The sequence below is a fragment of the Monodon monoceros genome, unplaced genomic scaffold (assembly GCF_005190385.1).
Source record: "Monodon monoceros isolate NGI ecotype Baffin Bay Population unplaced genomic scaffold, NGI_Narwhal_1 Super_Scaffold_21, whole genome shotgun sequence".
In the NCBI taxonomy this organism is placed as follows: domain Eukaryota; kingdom Metazoa; phylum Chordata; class Mammalia; order Artiodactyla; family Monodontidae; genus Monodon; species Monodon monoceros.
Genome location: NW_021703778.1, coordinates 123,998,506 through 124,019,344, shown reverse-complemented (window position 1 = coordinate 124,019,344; position 20,839 = coordinate 123,998,506). Strand labels below are relative to the sequence as shown.

General features: G+C 39.8%; 1 protein-coding gene and 2 pseudogenes across 1 annotated transcript; 2 read left to right on the top strand and 1 right to left on the bottom strand.

Moving 5' to 3' along the window:
• The first annotated feature begins 2,649 nt into the window (after nt 1-2,649).
• LOC114904773 lies at nt 2,650-3,145 on the top strand (annotated as a pseudogene).
• Nucleotides 3,146-6,924: 3,779 nt separating this feature from the next.
• On the bottom strand, nt 6,925-7,510 carry LOC114905244 (annotated as a pseudogene).
• Nucleotides 7,511-12,229: 4,719 nt separating this feature from the next.
• On the top strand, nt 12,230-14,096 carry RPS29 (ribosomal protein S29). The gene is made up of 3 exons (XM_029239819.1): nt 12,230-12,394; nt 12,633-12,732; nt 13,995-14,096. The coding sequence occupies exons 1-3, from the start codon at nt 12,333-12,335 to the stop codon at nt 14,001-14,003; spliced, it is 171 nt and encodes a 56-aa protein (XP_029095652.1). The 5' UTR covers nt 12,230-12,332; the 3' UTR covers nt 14,004-14,096.
• Nucleotides 14,097-20,839: the final 6,743 nt, after the last annotated feature.

Sequence of the window (20,839 nt, the reverse complement as noted above, 5' to 3'; positions counted from 1 at the left end):
TTAATGGTAAATTTCATCTAAACTAAATAAAGCTGGGGCTTCCCTGGTGGTGCAGTGGTTTAGAATCCGCCTGACCATGCAGGGGACACGGGGTTCGAACCCTGGTCAGGGAAGATCCCACATGCCGAGGAGCTGCTGAGCCCGTGTGCCACAAATACTGAACCTGTGCTCTAGAGCTTGCATTCCACAACTACTGAAGCCAGCACACCTAGAGCCCATGCTCTGCAACAAGAGAAGCCACCACAATGAGGAGCCTGCGCACCGCAACGAAGAGTAGCCCCCACTCGCCGCAACTGGAGAAAGCCCGCGCACAGCGACAAAGATCCAATGCAGACATAAATAAATAAATTTAAAAAAACAACTAAATAAAGCTATATAGTTAACAAATATACACCTAAGAATTAGACCTTTATAGTGCTGCTTTTGATAGGGTTAGAGTAGGATAATTAGTTAGTTTAGAAATCTCACCAGGGGATTAAAGACAGAAAGGAAATTTTAACGGAGTTTGGGAGACTGTTGTAAGCTAATGACCACTCAAGAAAAGAATCCAGTTATCTAGCAACGATCTACTCTTAACTTGAAGGAAGACCAGATGCATCCAAGTGCCAGGCACACTCAAGCCACAAACCCTGATAGTTAAAACACAAGACGATAGATATGGAGTCTGAATCTTGTCACATAAAGTCAGGGAGTTAGTGGTCCTTAAAGGGTTGCATTTCTGCATGTAGCCAAGACAGGAATATAGGTGAAAGGGGAAAGAAACTAGGTGAAAGGGGACATTATACCAAAACCTGAGATGAATGATCATATTTTAGTATACATTACCACCGTTTTGCTAATATATATTTGACTTAAATAGTTCCATGACCATCCCAATTAGACCATATAGGGTCAAAGGAGGAACTTACGATGTAAGCCTTTGAAACCTCTAGAGGGCTCCGAGGAGCTCCAGTTCTTTCTGTCTCATGGAAGAAAGAATTCAGAGAGGGGCAAAGTGGTAGATAAGTGATTTATTAGAATAGGATGCTTGTGAGGCTTATAAGCAGGAAGGAGAGAGGGTGCTGCACCCCGAGAACTTAGTGGGCTATGGTTTTATAATCAAAGGAAACGTTGGGCGTGGGGAAGACCACCATCTTCCTCATTCCTGAGTAGACGTCACACTTTCATCATCAGTTCCTCCTCCATGTCGGCTGGGGGACTTTTCTTGTCCCTACATGGTCAAGCCAGGACTGTCATGGCACAATGGAAATAAGCAAAAAGGCAGTAACATATGCTAAAAATGGTTTAATCATTTCAGGTTTCAGTATAACGTCACCTTTTCTTTCTTTCTTTCTTTTTTTTGTGGTACGTGGGCCTCTCAGTGTTGTGGCCTCTCCCGTTGCAGAGCACAGGCTCCGGACGCGCAGGCTCAGCAGCCATGGCTCACGGGCCCAGCCGCTTCGCGGCATGTGGAATCTTCCCGGACCGGGGCACGAACCCGCGTCCCCTGCACCCGCAGGTGGACTCCCAGCCACTGCGCCACCAGGGAAGCCCATATATTTTTGTTTTTAATGTGCCCAGAGGAGCATGTCCTAGGAATCAATAACTTACTGAGCTCACTGGACAGGATGTGGGTCTCATGCCACCATTGTTTTATTGTTTTGGGGCATGTCTCACGCTCCTGTTGCATGGTTTTATTGCTAAGCAAGACTGCTTGGTTTTGTGGTTAAGCAAACCTGCTTTCTTGAGTAATCATTAACTTACAGGGGTCTCCGATACATTTTATCTACTTACAATCCCTTAGTGGGATTAACTATTTAATTACCTACTTTGTTCCTTTACTCTGTCCCTATCACCTTGACATCTACCAAAAAGTGAGGAAGAAGGTGGTCTTCTCCCCTCTCCACGTTTTGTTTGATTATAAAAATATAGCTCTCTTTGTTCTTGGGGCTGCCTTGCCTGCCTGTTTGTATCTCTCACAAGCGTCCTATGTATGCTAATAAACTCACTCTTCACCTGCCACTTTGCCTTTTCTGCAAAGAGACAAAAGAACCTGAGCTTCAGTAAGTCCTATACTAGGTGAGTGGTTTCAATTAAAAGACAGTGGGTTCGAGGTCCCTCCTAAAGTCAGGGATCGTGGGTTCAAGTCCCATCTGAGATGGAGTGTGGTTTCCCTTTTCCCTGTTGACACTCTTTGATCATGTTTTATAGGTTGTGTTTCCACTATGATTTCCTAATTAATACCCAACTGCCCCTTCTTAGTATTGCCATGTCAGTTCAGAGCTGCATTACTTCCCTCCAGAATTATTTCTTTTTTTAAAAAAAGAGAAAAATACTTTATTATTAATCAGAGAATAGTATATTAAAATGAGATAACATATTTACTTATAGATCTGCAAAGATCTATAAGTTAAACAAATATTTAAAACAAAAATTTATACTGTTAAAACAAACATTTATACTCATTGTTGGTAAGGAATAAACATTCTCACATACCTTTAAGGCATCTGCCAATTGTCAGAATTATTTCTAAACCCACCAGGTCTTCTTACTTCAGTACACTTATTCATTCATTTAATATTTATGGTATTCTTGCTGTATGCCAGCACCTGTGCTAGATGTTTAAAAGGCAAAGGTGCTCTCCCTCCTCCACCGCTGCCGCCTCCTTCTTCTGCCACTCCTGGTGCTGCTTGTGTGCCCTTTTGATGCGGGCCTGGCACCTCTTTAGTGAAGCGGCAGCTGAGGAGAATCTGGCGCTCGCCATGGCTGATGAAAAGCCCAAGGAAGGAGTCAAGACTGAGAACAATGATCATATTAATTTGAAGGTGGCGGGGCAGGACGGTTCTGTGGTGCAGTTTAAGATTAAGAGTCAAAAAAAAAAAAAAGATTAAGAGTCATACACCACTTGGTAAACTATTGAAAGCCTATTGTGAACGACAGGGTATGTCAATGAAGCAGATCAGATTCCAATTTGATGGGCAGCCAATCAATGAGACAGACACACCTGCACAGTTGGAAATGGAGGATGAAGGTACAATTGGTGTGTTCCAGCAGCAGACAGGAGGTGTCTACTAAAAAGGGAACCTGCTACTTTACTCCAGAATTCTGTTCCTCCAGACCAAGAAGACATTCTCAATTAGAAAACCACAATTTGGTTCCACCACATCCTGACTACTACAGTATAGTTTTCTCTATTCTTTCATTTTCCCCTTCCCCCTTCCTTTATTGTACATAAAGTAACTGGTGTACGTGCACAAGCATAGTGCATTTTTTTTTTTAAGTAAATGGCCAATGGTATGTTTTGTTTTTGTTTTCTTTCTGCGGTACGCGGGCTTCTCACTGTTGTGGCCTCTCCCGTTGCGGAGCACAGGCTCCGGACGCGCAGGCTCAGCGGCCATGGCTCACGGGCCCAGCCGCTCCACGGCATGTGGGATCTTCCCGGACTGGGGCACGAACCCGTGTCCCCTGCATCGGCAGGCGGACTCTCAACCATTGCGCCACCAGGGAAGCCCGCGAAGCCCGCCAATGGTATGTTTTGACCGACATCTAATGGAGATGGGTTGGGGAAAAATACTGGTTCTATGAAAATACCCCCTTTTCTCCATTAGTGGCATGCTCATTCAGTTCTTGCCTTTATATTTCAGTAAGTTATTTTGCTCTCACTGTTTAACAAAAAAAGAACAACATAAAAATCCTTGCATACCTTGTTCGATGGGAGAATTTTAATGCTTTTCATTTATCATTGTAAAACCAAGGACAATTTTATAACTTTTTTGTATGTAGCTGTTACAAGTAGGGCAATGTCTTTAAATTACTCTAAAAGAAATGAATCCTGGACAGTTTTCCCTTCAAGTCAAGAGTCTTGTGGTTTAAATAAACTTCTTGTTCAAAAAAAAAAAAGGCAAAGATGAGTTTACATTGTTTAGAAGAGACAAATAAACCAATAATTATACTATAATGGGAGAAATGTTAGATGAGAACATTAGATAAGTATAAAGCAGCCAGATGATGAAAACAATTTTTTTTGCTAAACTGAGGCTTTTTAACATTATCCTGAAAATTCTGGAACACGATTGAAAATGTTCAAGCAGGGGATAAAGTTTAGACCTGTTTAAGAAAGGCTACTGTGGTCAGTGAAGGGATTAATTTGCAGTTAAAGCAAGCCTAGAGGCAGCAATACCAGTTACGAGGCTAATACAATAATCCACCATTCACACTGTTGCCAAATTAAATTTTCAAAGGTGTCTCTCATCACAGAATCCTAAAATGTTGAGCTGAAACATAATTTACAGGTATTCTAATTCAGTTCTCTCATTTTATACGAGGGGAATGGAAGCTGAAAAGAGTAAAGGGATTTGCCTGTGACCTCATAGATAGTCATTGTTCGAACAAATAGTACTGGAACTTAAGTCTCATATGTTGTGCTTAATTCTTCCCAAAAATCTTCATGGATTTCCACTCCACAATTTAATTAAATACAGTTACACAAAGCCTTGTCTCTTTTCCCCTCAGAATCCAGGTCCTACTACCTAGATGGACAAATCTCCCCAGAGGAGTCTCTATGGTTTTCAGTTCCCTCTTAGTTCCTGATCTTTGGGATTCCCTGGAGCTCAACTCTGCATTTTATTTATTTATTTTTAGTTAAAAGGAAGCTTTTATTAACAGGAAGGTTTTTCTTAATTCATATAAGATCCATCTTTAATATTAAATAGGATAATATACTCCATAGTCCGAGTCTAATTCTAACCCATGAACACTTTATTCCAGTTTAGTCCTCTCAGATGCTTGCTATGTTATTTATATTTTAACAGGTAAAAGCCATTAACTACTAGCTACTTAACTAAAAGTAACTACATTGGAAAATGAAAATTTATAGAATTTTGTCATTAGATCAGAGTAAAAAAATCAAACAGGATAAAATTTTGTTTAGAAATCTTTATCATTAGGGTATTCTTACACTTTTCAGAACAAGTATAATTTTCAGAAATTATACAAGGCAACTTATTAAATATCAATATTTAGCAATGTTTTGTTTAGTTGAAATATTATTTTAACTGTAAAAACCATCTCCGGTTACAAAAAAAATCAAAACTCTTATTGGCTTTAACTTGCTTTTACAAACGTCCTAAGAAGTCTCAAGCTAAACAATATTTTAAGTCGAAAAACAATAATTTTCAAATAGTTTGTTATACTATTTTTGTGGTTTATGTACATATATTAACTGGTTTCTTTTATAGGAAACCTGACTAGAAGTTTATCACTTTAAGTACTGTGAAATAAAGGCAAGAGCTCATCACCTTTTAACAAAAATACTCTATATGCAACAATTCCCAGTATCAAAGATATTCTTATTTATTTAGTGGTGGATAATTAATTGCCTGCTACAAAATACAAAACAAAATACATTTACTGGATTAGTTTTCAGATTGCAGCTGCCCTCTGGCATCCAAAGCAAGGATTTCCATAAATAAAAGCTGCAAAGCAATTCACCTACTGGTTAGTTTAGGCCAATGATTTTTTTCACCCTATTATTCTTTTTTCCTCTCCACGGCCCCCATCCCCTGCAGGGACACGGTATTATTAAAAACATTAAGTCCCTGGAATTTATGCATCAGAGCAAGACATCATTTGAGTAATTTCAAATTATGTACAGCTCTTCATGTAAAAAAAGATGTTTTGTGGTCGTAATTAACTTCAAAAAGTAATTAGATTCAAATAACCTGGCATATCATGCTTTAGCAATTACAGAACCATGATTTTGACACATGGCAATTTATAAGTTAGGCAAATGTGAAATGCTAAAAGATGTGAACAGCTGTTCTTCTGTTTAAGTTTAGAGTGCTGCAAAATTCTGGCAATGACTTTTTCAGTTAACATGACCAGCCCACGATACAGCATACTAAGTCATAAAGTACAAATCCAAGGAAGGTAATACCTTTACTAAGTTACAAAACTTTGGCAAACCAATACAGTACTCTTTAACACAATAAAGTATATTTTTGTTGGCGTCATTTATTACTTTTGTGATAGTTTTTACTCCAAAAATGTTAAGTACCAAATTAAAACATTGTGATTTTTAATGGTGGTTTATAGCAGAGCAAATTATTTTATACAATCAATGTCTTTTTAAAACTATACAGTTTCTCCTTTAAAAGTGAGTTCCCTCATGCAAGTTCTACAAGTTTATTGCAGCAGGGTGGTCGTGGGTATGTAAGAGGTGGCTCTGCTTGGTTCTGGGGTTGGTCCAAAACTAGGTAGAGTTCCAATGCGTGAAAAGCTTTAAAATTCTACCTTAAGGAGGTTTAATCAGCCAATATCAATTTTCAAGTACTTTTCAAAAATTGTTAAATTTTCACATAAATACTGGAATCCTCAAAATCAGGCAGTCATTTCAGACAACACTAATTTCAGCCAATCCCTTTTATTTAGAAACACTGCACCTCTTGGTTTTGATCAAGTCAAATAGTCTTTCTTCAGCTTATCAAAAAACAAAATTCTACCGAAAATATAGTTGTATTTTTATTTATTTATTTATTTATTTTTAAAAATTAATTTATTTATTTTTGGTTGCATTGGGTCTTCGTTGCTGCGCGTGGGCTTTCTCTAGTTGTATCGACCAGCTTCTCATTGCGGTGGCTTCTCTTGTTGCAGAGCACCAGGCTCTAGGTGCACAGGCTTCAGTAGTTGTGGCGTGTGGGCTCAGTAGCTGTGGCTCGCGGGCCCTAGGGCGTAGGATCAAGTAGTATGTGGCGCCCAGACTTAGTTGCTCTGCGGCATGTGGGATCTTCCCGGACTAGAGCTCGAACCCGTGTCTCCTGCATTAGCAGGCGGATTCTCAACCACTGCGCCACCAGGGAAGACCTGTATTTTTTAAAAATAACAAATAAATATACTGTCAGCTTGTAGAGACCTGGGGAACTGGGTGTTGTTTATCAACTTTCATTATCATTTCTTCACAAATGCTGCTGCCGCTGTTGGTGTCCTTATGCTCCCTCTTGCCGAAGCCGTCAATCCCTCAATTTCAGCATTTAATTTATGTATTACCCACTCCATTTGCTTCTCGGCCTTTATTAGCATTTGACGGTATTGTACTTGCCATCAGTCCTTCGAGGTTAACTGCTGAGACTGACTTCTTTCATGGTAATTATGGCTTCTTGAGTCAAAACAGTTTTTTTCTGGGTCTTGAGGCAGTGGTTTGTATATGTCTCTCATCTACTTAAACCATATTTGTAGATGAAATATTAGTAGATTTAATTTCCATTGTTTTCTCTACGGGATCCACTACAGAATGTTCTTGCACATATGTTTTGGTTCTTGCTGTACCAATAAGAGATTTCACAATGGAAGGCCGTCCCCACTCTGTGCTGAGAAGTCTATGGCTGTGCAGTTTTCCAGAGGGATCTATGTGTCTGTCCAATGCATCGACTCCAAACACACTCGTATTCATAGGGTTTGGGTATTTCTGCATTGCAGCTGTTGTAACAGTTTCCCATGGGTGGTCAGAGACGTGCTCCGAAGTCCAGATCTTCATGGTGCCCGCGGCCCGCGCGGTGTCTGGGCGTCGCTAGGGCACAATGAAGCAAAGAAGCCACTCTTGCCCCCGCCCCGCCCCTCAGCCGCCAACTCTGCATTTTAAAACATACCATATTTCTTCTAACAAGTTTGGGTGTTCACAGCAAGAGGAACCTTAGGTTATCTTGTCCAAAATAATTGCTATATGATTACTTATTTAATGCCTGTCTTTACTGCTAGACTACAAGCTTCCCGGACAGGTTGTGAGTCACTACTGTTACATGCAATATCTAGCATAGTGTTCACATATAGTAGGTACTCAATGCATATTTGTAGAAAGAATGAATGAGTAAATGACTATCTAAATTTTCATTCAACAAATGTTTATGAGAGCCTACATTGTGCCAGAATAGAGTAAGCTTACCGATGATTATGCATTTGGTTAATATTTCTTGAGTTAGAGTGAGTAGCTAGCCGTTTGGGAGGGAGGGAAACTGGATTTCTCCCTTACTCCTGGGGGATGGTGATATAAATTTTAGGTGGATTCAAGATTTAAAATGAAAACCAAAAATGTAACAGTACAACAAGAAAACACAGTAGAACGTGTTTAGAATTTTGACTCAAAACCTAAAAGTAGTGACCTAACAATTTGATAAATTTTCATACATAAACTTTAAAACTTTTTGCATGGAAGAATACCTGGAACATAAACATAGAAATAAATAAGAATCTGGTGTTGTAGTGACTAGAATAACTTTGCAACCAACATGAAAAGTCAAAGGGCTAATTTTCTTCCATGTAAATATTTACAAATATACAAACTACAGCCCAGGAGCACATTACGAAAGCGGGTTGTAGACTGGAAGGAGAAGTTCTCAGATAAAGATACATGGCTGGCTTATAAACATAGCAAAACATGTTCTGCAGCATCGAAATTCAAATTGAAACAACACTTGCCATTTTTTGGCTATCAGAAGGACAAATATAAAAAAAGTTTGCTAATTCACACTGTTGGGGGAGTGTGGAAAAACAGATATTTTCTATGGGTATTTGGTTGAATTGTTATGATTTCTATAGATGGCAAATTGGTAATCTCTATCAAAAATTTAAAAGTTCATATTCTGTTGCCTCACAGTCCCATTTCCAGAATTTTATTTTACAGACATACTTTATAATATAGATATACTATATAGATATAGATATAATTTAAGTATGCAAAGGAATGTTCAAAGATGTTCCAATTTCACTTCATTCCCTATTTTTGCTATATATTTCTCCATAGCTTTTATACTCTTCTAAGATGCTTTATGATCTATTTGTATGATCTATCTGTACAAACAGATATGATCTCTCTGTACAAACAGAATCATACCATTGGGTATGGTATGCTTCTGTTTGTATAAGTGAAAAGAAATGTAGTAAATATATATAAATACAAACATATGTATATGGGCACATTTATACATATGTATGTATACATGCATAGATATGCACATATACTTCTGTGAGTGGATGAGTAGATAGGTAGATAGATAGCTACACTTACTTCTTTAAAGATCCTGATAACATGTGGGTTTGGACAGGGAGACTGGAGAAATAGGGGTCTGGGTTGGATAAAAACTTACTTTTAAAAACACACTTTACGGGCTTCCCTGGTGGCGCTAGTGGTTGAGAGTCCACTTGCCGATGCAGGGGACGCGGGTTCATTCCCTGGTGCGCGAAGATCCTATATGCTGCGGAGCGGCTGAGCCTGTGTGTCCAGAACCCGTTTTGCACAACGGGAGAGGCCACACAACAGTGAGAGGTCTGCGTACTGCCAAAAAAAAAAAATTCTGTAAGTATAACAACAATTGTTAATCAACTGTACTCCAATATGAAATAAAAAGTTAAAAAATATACTTTATGTATCTGTGTTTTGCTTTAGAGTATACAATTAATTAAAATATCAACATCTGTTGAAATGAATATATATGTATAAGCTCTGAAATTGAAGATAGCTCAAGGGAGATGTATGTCTTTAAATGACAAATTATGGATGTAGAATCACAAATAATTGTGAGAATAACTTAAGGAAGAAAATAGGAGATATCTGAATAATGGTGTCTTAACATGCAGTCATTCCAATGTGCTTAAATTCAAAAATAATATCTATACTTTGTCCCATTAGAATGTGTCAGTCTTATAAATATTACTTTTATTTTTTTCCAAAAGAAAATATTAATAGGGGTTATCTGGGCTAGGAGATTATGGCACATTTCTTCTCTTTTGTATTTTATTGTATTTAAGAACGAAAGAAAGACAAAAGAAGGAAAAGAAAGAAAGAAAGAGAACTCAGTATGTATTATATTAGGGGGAAATATGTTTTAAAAGAAGAATTTAAAAGCCAAATACAATCTGTAAGAAGAGTATAGGATTAAGCCAAAAGCTCTTTACAAACATTGGGTTAAAATGGACTTTTAAAACTGTATGCTCAGCTTTTTTTTTTTTTTTTGGGGTTTTGCGGTCCTCTCACTGCTGTGGCCTCTCCCGTTGCGGAGCACAGGCTCTAGACGCACAGGCTCAGCGGCCATGGCTCACGGGCCCAGCCGCTCCGTGGCATGTGGGATCTTCCCAGACCGGAGCACAAACACGTGTCCCCTGCATCGGCAGGCGGACTCTCAACCACTGCGCCACCAGGGAAGCCCAAAACTGTACGCTCAGCTTTTTTATTGGAAAAGAAATTGATAATACCATCGGTGGAGATAGATGGTGCTACATTATCTTAAGACTGAGCAGGAAGTACAGCTTCTCAGCTGCAGTTTTGTAATATCTCCATCAAGAAGAATAACTTTCAAGACCAGAATAAACATTAAGAACTACTTGAATATCAAGATAGTTTAAGAGATTGTTACTGTTCAAGTGTAACTAATTGCTTCTTGTTTGTCTTTTCTTCCCCCCACTTTTAAATGAGTTCACTTCTTTTGGCCCAGAGGATTATATATCAGAGTATTGAAAATATTTATGGAATTGATCTCAAGAACCATTGTAATCTTCTAAAAATTACGGAGACCAATTGGGAAAGGTCTGAGAAGGCTATAGGTGGGAAATGTTTGATTAGCTTTGGAGAGGCACATGGATTTTGGAAACTACACATCTATGACTGATATAAATTCCAGGCAAACTGTAGAAGCTTGACATTGGACCCTTCACAATCAGGCTTTAAGTTAAAATACCCTTTCAGTCATCTATCGCTAGGTCTTTTGTGCATCCTCCTCTCTAGTTACACAAGATTGTTCATCCTCTCCAAGCTTTTTCCAACTCCATTCTTGGGCTCAAACTCTTCCTCTCACTATGCATTCCCTTCCATCAAGTGCCGCCTGTAAAAACCCCACTCTTCACTTAAGGTCTACTTCAAAGGCCCCTCAAATGAACCTCAGGCTGGAATGAATCTCTTTCTTCTTTGCTCCTTTTGTGTTCTATGAGCACATGTATCATCTAATGCAATTGTCCTACTAACTTAGTTGTATACATATCATTGAGTTGTAAAAGTTGAAACTGAAAACAAAAAAGTTTAAACTGGAAAGAAGGGCTCTGAGATAATCCTATTTTCCTCACTCTATTTGTTTTGAGGGCAGGATCAAGTCATATCTGGTTTTTAAATCTCTGGCTTGACTCCTTCCTTTATCATCTTGTTTTCGACCAAAAACAATCAAAAACAAAAAACAACAAAGAAGAGTTCCTGTGTAAAGTTTCCTGCATTATTGCATCCTGTGGTACATTTTATAGATCTAGTTAAAGCTTTGATATCAGAGCCATGTACAATTTTAGGTTTATCTAAAGACATTATAAATAACCATGTGGATTTTAGGGACATTTTTCAGATTATTAGATGGCATTTGGTTTTCACTAGTTATTTTATTACCAGATCATCTGGTCAAAGCAACATATATTGGGCATTTACTTGCTTCTTACTTTAAACTTAACTAACTACATTTAAATATTAAATTAAACACACTAAGTCGTGTCATTCTTCTGGAATGGTGTAGGTGTATTTCTAGGAGCAGTGTGTTAATTTAAAAAAGTTTGAAAACGTATTTTGTCTCACAAAACGGGAACTCCTACCGTTGACTCCTAGTTATTACAGTTGATTTTAAGTTATTTTATAAGTTTACCCCAGTAGGTGTCAGTACTGAGTTAAGGCAAAAATCCTTTTTCCAAGTGTAAAATTTTAATTAAAACAATGTAAAAGGTTCAGACGATGATGAAGAGACGGTATGATAGTGACATCATTTATTTCTAGAGGGTTCAAAACTCATTTCTGGGGGTTCAAAAGAGACGGGGTCTCGCTATGTTGCCCAGGCTGGAGTGCAGTGGCTATTCACAGGCGCGATCCCACTACTGATCAGCACGGGAGTTTTGACCTGCTCCGTTTCCGACCTGGGCCGGTTCACCCCTCCTTAGGCAACCTGGTGGTCCCCCGCTCCCGGGAGGTCACCATATTGATGCCGAACTTAGTGCGGACACCCGATCGGCATAGCGCACTACAGCCCAGAACTCCTGGGCTCAAGCGATCCTCCTGCCTCAGCCTCCCGAGTAGCTGGGACTACAGGCGCGCGCCACCACGCCCGGCGGTTGGAGCTAGCGCAAGAGAAAACTAGAGGCTGAGGTGTGGTGACGTCATCAGCTGTGCCCGCCTAGATTATTTCCAAGCTTCCTCTTCACACCAGCGAAAACAGCGTAGCCACACTGCGCACGCGTCCTTTGTCAGCACTGCCTTCTGGGTAAGCTGTGTCTGAAAGTTTTGAAGAGCGCCTGCGTGCGTTCCGTCTTTCCTTTTACCTTGTTGCAGCCAAGGAAGCAACATGGGGCACCAGCAGCTTTACTGGAGCCATCCGAGAAAATTCGGCCAGGGTTCTCGTTCTTGGTGAGAAACAATGTCGCTTCAGGGAAGGGTTGCTCTGGGGCGCGACGCTGCTTGAAATGTACTGTGGAGGAGCCCGCGGGCGGCGCGGCATGGGGAGACGGAATCGTAGCTGTGTCTGCCGCCATTACAGGCCTGTGATGGGTCCGTGGAGACAGGCAGGCATTGTGGGTGGTGGCCTCCCGGGTGCCGAATACTTTGCTTTCTGCGACTTGGGGTAACGCCATCTCTTTCCTTGCAGCCGCGTCTGCTCAAACCGGCACGGTCTGATCCGGAAATACGGCCTCAATATGTGCCGCCAGTGTTTCCGCCAGTACGCGAAGGACATCGGCTTCATTAAGGTACGGCCGCCGACGCCGTGCTCTCCTGTGTCCGTGAGGGGCCGACGAGCGGGTAGTTCGTGGTGTGGGCATTTGACCAACGCCGCTTTCCTCTTGTAGCTAGCAGGGCCCTTCCTTGGTAGCGTATGACACTGTTGAGAGAGTTTTGGTAGTCACGTTAATAGAATGGAGGTGGGGGTGAAGGCCTTAAAAGTAGACTTTCTCATTCTTTTTTACCCACTTGTGACAGTTTTAGGTGCTATGTATAATGTTGCATAAAATTACTTTTCAGGAACAATTAAATTCTAAATGTCTAATCGTATTTAGCTAATTTTAGCAGAATACATACGTTGTCCGCTGTCCTGAAATGTTGGATAGGGCCGTGCAGTGGAATGAGCTTGAGGTTTGGGGCCAGGTAGACCTTTTTAGGATTCAGAGATCTGAATCCTAGTCGTGTGACTTTGGTCAAGTCACTCAAAGCTAAGTATTTGCCTGTGAAAAATAAATGTCAGGGTTGTTGTAGAAATTAATGTATATATGAAGCTTTCTTGGCTCCTAAAAATGGCTTAAATGCTAGAAGTGAAAACTAATTCCTTATTGGCCCTTTGAGATACAAAATAACAGTCACTACTTTTTTATTCATAATTAGAGCTCAAAAATATCGAGTAGAACGTATTTTTTAAAATTAGGTGTCCTTATGTTTTAGTGTTACAGTGGATATAAGTTGTTTAATGTGAGATTTCTGTGACAGGAACAAAGTATCTTAAACTTTTGGCTTTGACCAAATACTTAAGAGTATGTTTAGTATTACTTTGTGGAAGTTCAGATAACTTAGTTGGAGGTAGTAGATCAGAGAATGGCCCCAAGCCCGGTAATTTTGTGTCCCATTTTTCAGAGGTTAAGATTAAATGAGTTAATTTATGAACGGCTCCTTTAGAATAGTGGTAGAATTTGCTGCCTACTTAATGACCATCCTGAGCTTTTGGTAAAGATCATTTTATGTAGTAGTGTTTTTCTAGCGGGAAATGTCTTTGATGGTAGAATTGGGTATACCAGTATTAAAATTCACTGTCTAAAATATAATTGTTGAGATTTTTGGAGCAGTTTGTAGTAGGTGTTCAGTAAATATTTAAGTTCTTTAGATCGCCATAACTAGTTGGGGTGGTCAGATTTCCAGTTTAAACCTCATTCTATAATGAGCCATTTTTTTTCCTGAGAATGAAATGGATATTTAAAGCATTATGCATTAATTCATTTCCTATCTGCCTTTTTTTTTTTTGCAGTTGGACTAAGTGTGAACTTCTTGAATGGGTCATCACGCATATCTACCTTCCTCAGAAACAATACTAAGTCTTTGTATATAAAATAAAAAGTTTAAAACTTCAGTTATGAATGTTTTTCATGTGAATGTAATAGCCGATTGTTCATAGAAATCTTTTAAAAATTATCTTCAATGGATTCATCTTCACAATATGTGTCTCATTTTCCTTCAGTTATATAAAAGTATTCTTGCTGGACTCTGGTAAATCCCAGTTTTATTTTTATACTTAACATCTTTTGTTCCATGAAGTGCCCACTATATATAGGAGCATCCAGCATATAACCTGAGACAAATTGTCTTTTGAGTAGTTGACTGGCTACAGTGAGCTGGGCAGTGAAAGTAAAACTACAGAAAATTGATTTTGAGAAAGAAGGCTAGCACTAAAACCTGCTCTGAGCATTTACTTGGTGGCAGTCGTAGCTTTTGGTATAATTAGCAAAACTTGTAAATTTCTCAATTATTTGTATGTGGAAGGGGTGGGGTGGGGAGTGATTAAAAGTAAAATGGGTCTTGTGAGCAAAAGTAGATCTTTAGTGGGGCAGGGGTAGAGACAGGGAAACGAGTCTATTGGAATATTTTAGGCAAATGATCTTGGCTTGGGCTAGGATAAGAGTAGTTGAGGTAGTCACAGTGACTTCTTGAAGAGGAAAAAGACTGGATTTGCTGATGGATTAGTTGTGGGAGAGCAAAGGATGACTCCAAGGGTTTCGGCCTAAGCAACTGGAAGGGTAGAGTTACTATTGAGCTAGGACTGAGAAGTTGTTTTAGGGAAGAAAAAGTTCAGCTTATAGCATATTAAATTCAAAATGCTTATTAGACATTCACGTGGAGCTGTGAAGTAGGCATTTATCTGGAGTTGACAGGAGCTTGGGACTGGAGATGCAACTGCTTGTCCTTAGTATGAATAATAGATGCTATTTGTGGATCTCATCCTTGTGACTGGATGAGATCTAAGCCCTAAAGTCTAAGGATTGAATAATACATGGAGAAGACTGTTCTGGGTTATTCCAGGGACAGGTGGGAAGATGAGGATTCAACAAAGTAGACAGAAGGAGAACCAAAAAGTGGCATACTAGAAGCCAAGCAGGATGTGATCAACTGTAACTGCCTCTTAAAATTGGTTGGTACAATGCCATCCAACAGGAGAGAAAGTGTGCCAATGGAAGCTGGAGTGGAAAAAAAAGCATCTTAACTGACTGGTTAAATTAGCTGTGAAATTTTCAAAAACTGCAACACATTGCTAGTTTAAGAACCTTAAAGGGAGTTCATGAAAGCTAGGGACACTGAAGCTTAGGTCTCAAGAGCTTCATGGTAAATTCACCTCTACTGACCCTGAATCCCAGGAGTACATGATAATTCTATGGTGGACCTCCCATGAAGTTTCTGTTTTTTTTGTTTTTTTAACATAGTGTTGCTGGGGAAGTGTCTTTAGGGAACAGCTAGGTTTTAAACAGGAAGAGGAGGTGGATAGAATTTTCGTAGAGGAGATTGAGGATGTGGGAGTTTTCTGATGTAGTTAGAGTGCGTGGGTGAGAAGCAGTGCCAGCTGAGCAGTTGTAAAAGTATTTAGGTGAAAAAGAGAGGCTTATTCATAATGGTTTAGGAAAATGAGGTCTGGTATGTGTTTGAGAGTTTTGGGGGAGAAGTGGACACCGCTCTAATGGGATAGTCCTGGGTAAATGCACCTGTAAGAATTACGCATTGGTTGAGGGAATGTGTGGAAGGGAACATTCCCTAGCCAGTCCCTGCTGTGTGTGCGCGCGCGCGTGCGTGTGTGTGTGTGCGCGCGTGCGTGTGTGTGTGTGCGCGCGCGCGCGTGTGTGTGTGTGTGTGTGTGTGTGTGTGGTGGTAGTGGGTAAGAAGGCTGGTGTGCACAGCTGGTCTTCCCTATTAGTGGTTGAATAACTTAACTGCTAAAGATTCTATTTTAAAATGTATGTGCCAGACGTTCTTAATACCCACAACACACTGTAAGGTTGGAAGACTGTACCTCTTGTCCCCAAAGATAATTAATTACATGATGGCAAGCACTACTATTTTCATATTTACCACAGCGTGTAGCATGATACCTTGTATATTAATAGTAGGTCCTGAATTGTTGAAGAGTTGAATTAAATTCCCTAGTAAAACTCTATAATGTTTTGTTTTTTATAAATTTATTTTATTTTTGGCTGCGTTGGGTCTTCATTGCTGCGCATGGGCTTTCTCTGGCTGCGGTGCGCGGGGGCTGCTCTTCGTTGCAGTGCATGGGCTTCTCTTCGCGGTGGCTTCTCGTTGCAGAGCACGGGCTCTAGGCGTGTGGGCTTCAGTAGTTGTGGCTCACGGGCTCTAGAGCACAGGTTCAGTAGTGGCGCATGGGCTTAGTTGATCGGCATGTAGGATCTTCCAGGACCAGGGCTTGGACCCCTGCATTGGCAGGTGGATTCTTAACCACTGCACCACCAGGGAAGCCCAAGCTCAATAATGTTGATGGCAAAATATGATAGATTTTATAAGAGAGGTTTAAACAACCTTTGAAGCATAGAGTATATAGTCTTAGGTTGACTTACTGAATTAGGGCTGAATGGGACCTGTTAAAAGACCTGTTGAGATTTTATTTAACTCGATGAAACCGGTAAGATTTTTCTACCAGTTCAAGGGAGAATTCAAAGCATCACACTCAATAGGTGAATCAAGGATATTGAAATGAATTTATAAATAAATGTAAAACTGGCATTTTCAACAGGGGAGGGAAGTCAAGTTATCCACCAGACAGAATTTGCGTGTCCATGGACAAGTATCATTTATGTATAACTTGAAGAGTTGTAAAATAGCTCAAACAAAAGGCTCAGGTTTCCTCATCCCAAGATTCTACTAGACAGAGCTTTAAGTTTCATGAAAAGTAGCCAGTAACCTTTTGGTCCATTTTGAAGTCTTCCACAATTTTTCTCTACAGACTTTTTGTCTTACCTATAATTGGTAAAATTTTTGGGTGAATGCTGTATGTCAGGCACTTTCTTAGTGCTATTACCGAGTCCAAGCTCGCTCTGCTTGCTGCACGACAGGCCAGTAAATCGGGAGACAAGTGCTGAGGCAAGGAATATAACTTTCTTCGGAAAGCCGGCAGACTGAGAAGATGGCAGACTAATGTCTCCAAAAAACCGTCTTATAGTTTTTTTGGATTTGGATGCCAGTTTCTTTTTATAGAACAGAGAGGGGAGGAGATGAGGAAGTAAAGTAAAAAGGCCATAAGATTTGCAAATGTCCCCTGGAATGGCCAACCCCGGGGAGAGGATGTGTTCATTTCTTCTTTCTTGCAGCCATCACAGGTGGACAGGGTCAGGATGTTTCCCTGAACAAAGGCACTTTGGCTTTAACATTCAGGCAGAGGGCAGTGTTCCCCAAGGCAGGCCACTGTGTATAGACAGTATCCTTTTAGTGAACAAAAGCAAAGGAAAGCGAAGGTTAAAGTGAAAGAAATAGATCCAACATGTCAGATTTGGCTCTTCCCTGTTATATTGTTTTACTTGAATTAGCTCCTTTAATACGACAACTCTGTGAGGTATAATCCCCATTTACAGATGAGGCAGCTGAGACACAAAGAATAACTTTTCAAAGAAAGCACAGTAAGTGAGATTCAAGCCACCAGTTAGGACGTCTTGAGAACTCCTGCTCCTACCATTAAATTCTAAATGTACAACAATTAGAGAAAGCTTTGGTAAATATTTGTAGTCTACAAAATAGCCCAGAGAAATAATTTTCAATAAAAATGGGAAATTGTATATATGGTACAATTTCGCTATGTTAAAGTGCACAGAAAAAACGAGGAAACATGCCAGTATGTCATCAGTGATTGCCTTTGGGTAATAGAATTACAGGTGATTTGCTTTGAAGCAGTCAGATTAAGATTTGTTTAGGGGTGGGCTATCCAGTGATGCAGTGTATAGTGCCCCAGGTACCAACTTTGCTAATTAGGTTTCTGCTCTTCCCCATACAGCTCATTCTATTTTTAGATTGCTCTGATAGCAAGTTCTTCTTGCTATTTCCTTCCACTGATTTCTATCCATTGATATTAATTCTATGTGGTCCTATACAAAACAAGTCTAATCTCTTTACTGCAAGAAAAAAGGTTAATTATTTAGGCATGAGGACTCTCATGTTCTTCTGGAATCTTCTTATTTCAGGCTAACCATTACTGATTATTTCAACTATTCCTTATAGGACCTGATTTAAGAGCCGTCTCTGGTGTTCTCTGAATTCCACTCCATCTAGATCCTGACAGTGCCTGGCATAGCATGTTTCATAAGGCAGGCACATGGTAAAAATATAATGAATGAATGAATAGATTTGGTAGTGTCTTTAATTTGTTTGGGCATCAGTGCTTCTTCACTTTTTATGAGCCCTCTTTTACCATTTCAGAAAGACCAGAGACCCTGGCCTTCAACAGCTATCTACATGGCTAATGCCCCTGACAATTTTAAATCAACCTGCTCTGTCTGAGACATAGTTCTTGTTGAAAACTATCTTTAATGATTGGTGCCTTAGAGAATTGGGCTTTGGGGTAGGCAGAGCAAAAGGTAGGAGGTAGTCACACCTACTAGTGGTGTGACTAAGAAGGGTAAAACAAGGTGTTTGAATTTCCTCAATATCCACAAAAATTGAAAAAGGGAAAAAAAGGAAGATAAGGCTGAGCTGCTAGATGTTTCTCAAGGGTTAATCTAGAAAATTAAAGGCTCAGTTTTTTGATATTGCTGAGTATATATGTATGTAGCAATCAAAGCTATATAGGGGCCAAAGACTAGACTAGATTAGACTATTGGCTGTGCTAGTTCCAGGTGTCCTCTGTCTACAAGAACTTTAAAGGAATTGAGATTGGAAGTGAAAAGTTTAATCTAGATGGGCTAATTATCATATAATTTAAATTTAAAGTCATTTGGTTAATGAGAAAATAATTCAAACAAGTTAAATTCAGCCTATTATGTATGTCATGGTGACCACCCCCTTGAGCTGATTCCAGACTTGACCTTCTGAGTCCTATAAACAAATGCTGGATTCCCTGACAGATGAACTGAAGACCTATAGAACCACAATGCCCCCATTTCCCTTCACCCCCCTAAGCCCCCACATTGTTCCTATTAGTCCCCTTATCCCCTAAACACCTTTTTATTTGTTTACGAAGAGATCCCTACCTGCCTGAATTGTTTCAGAACCACTGGTCTTGGGGCAAGGACTAAAACATCTCTGGCTCTGGAAATGGCTGCCGTGGTCCTCAACTGAACCCCCATCCTAAGAGTTCAAAGGATGCATTTCAAGAAGCTATGCTCTTGGTGAAAATGACCAACATTCCCTTCACCTTGGGATGTCTGCCATTGGTCACTTTCCTGGACTCATTTTGTAAGCAGGTAGGGTAGGGGGATCCCCAGAGAAAGAGAACCAATCATGGCTTTCTTGACATAAGAGAAGCCATTTTTGGCTTAAACCATTTTGTGATCGAAGCCTGGCCACAGTGCTTGTCCTTGAACAGGTTTCAGTAATAATGATCTCAGGAGAACAAAAGGACAAACTTAGCAGGCAAGAGGAGTAACAATAGCAAAGATAACAAATTAGTTGTAAAGTCTTCCAGTTCTGTTTCAATGGTAAAGACTAGCCTGAAGCACTGTCTTGAACTATTTTGCAGAATTTAAATACCCCCTTAGGTGCTCAGCCAGGAGATTCAACTGGAATCTAAGGGATGATGATGTTGACCTTTTTTGAGCTTTTCTGAGTGACTCCTCACCAGTGCTTTGATGTCCTTGGTCAGCTCACTTTGTTGCTCAGACTGCCACTCAGCTGTATTACTGTAAAACCTTTACTAATTCAGTTAACCCTAGAACATAATAACAGTGTTAACAAAAGGAAAGGGAGGAGTGAGTTTCTATTGACAGGGACTGTGACTAGAGTTGCTAAGGTCCTAACGAAAGGGAGGAGAGTGAAGAGGTACCTGGAGAGTGGGGGAGAGAAGCTAGTGTTAAGAGAAAAATCATGCCTTCTTTCTGCTTATATATGACAGTGGTTCCAAGGCCAGTAATGCAGGATATCAGTGGTCCCTTTGAACACATTTTAGGACAGGTACATGTTCAGAAGCTGCTTTGTAACTTCTTGCTGTGTATAATCCAGGTTTCAGAATAGGATCATTGTAGGTATGTTTATAGTTTTAGATGTTGCAGCAATGAAAGGAAAAAACAGCTTTGCTTAATAAAGTTGTAAAGGGTGTTAAGTACCAGTAGCCTCATGCACATTATACAACCCAATAATAATTATGCTGATTGTGTAAACAGCTCCCCTGTGTAGACTAGCTGAGCCTCCACTGCCAAACATCAAGAATTAATAGCAGGAGCTAGAAAAATCAATAAGCCTTTATCCAGGGAACCAAAGATATGTAGGTTACTAAAACTGTTAACAGTTGCCCATAAAGAATAATATCCCAATATGTTAATGCTAAAGGAGGTTTTGTTTTATTTCCTAAATAATAAAAAGATTACATAATAAAGGACTAGTTGACAGAGTGATATCATTCATGGCAGCACAGGCAAATCAATAAAAGCATAAAATAAGAAGAAATGGAACCTGTTTCTTGGCAATCTAATTAGTTGAATTTCATAGACTGAGCCTGGTTTACTTTGCGTTCTCTTTTCACAAACCACAAATCCCATTTTTGATAACATGTGCATCTGTTTTTCCTTTGATGCTAATTAACTTCTATTACCATTCACAAAGATTAACTGGGGACATCTAGCACAGATGATGTATTCAGTCAATCATGAAAGGAAAGGGTTTGTGAAAACGAAT

Coding starts and splice junctions, on each gene's coding strand:
- RPS29 (XM_029239819.1), top strand. CDS start 12,333: ATGGGGCACCAGCAGCTTTACTGGAGCCATCCGAGAAAATTCGGCCAG. Junction 12,395..12,632: donor GGCCAGGGTTCTCGTTCTTG/GTGAGAAACAAT, acceptor CTTTCCTTGCAG/CCGCGTCTGCTCAAACCGGC.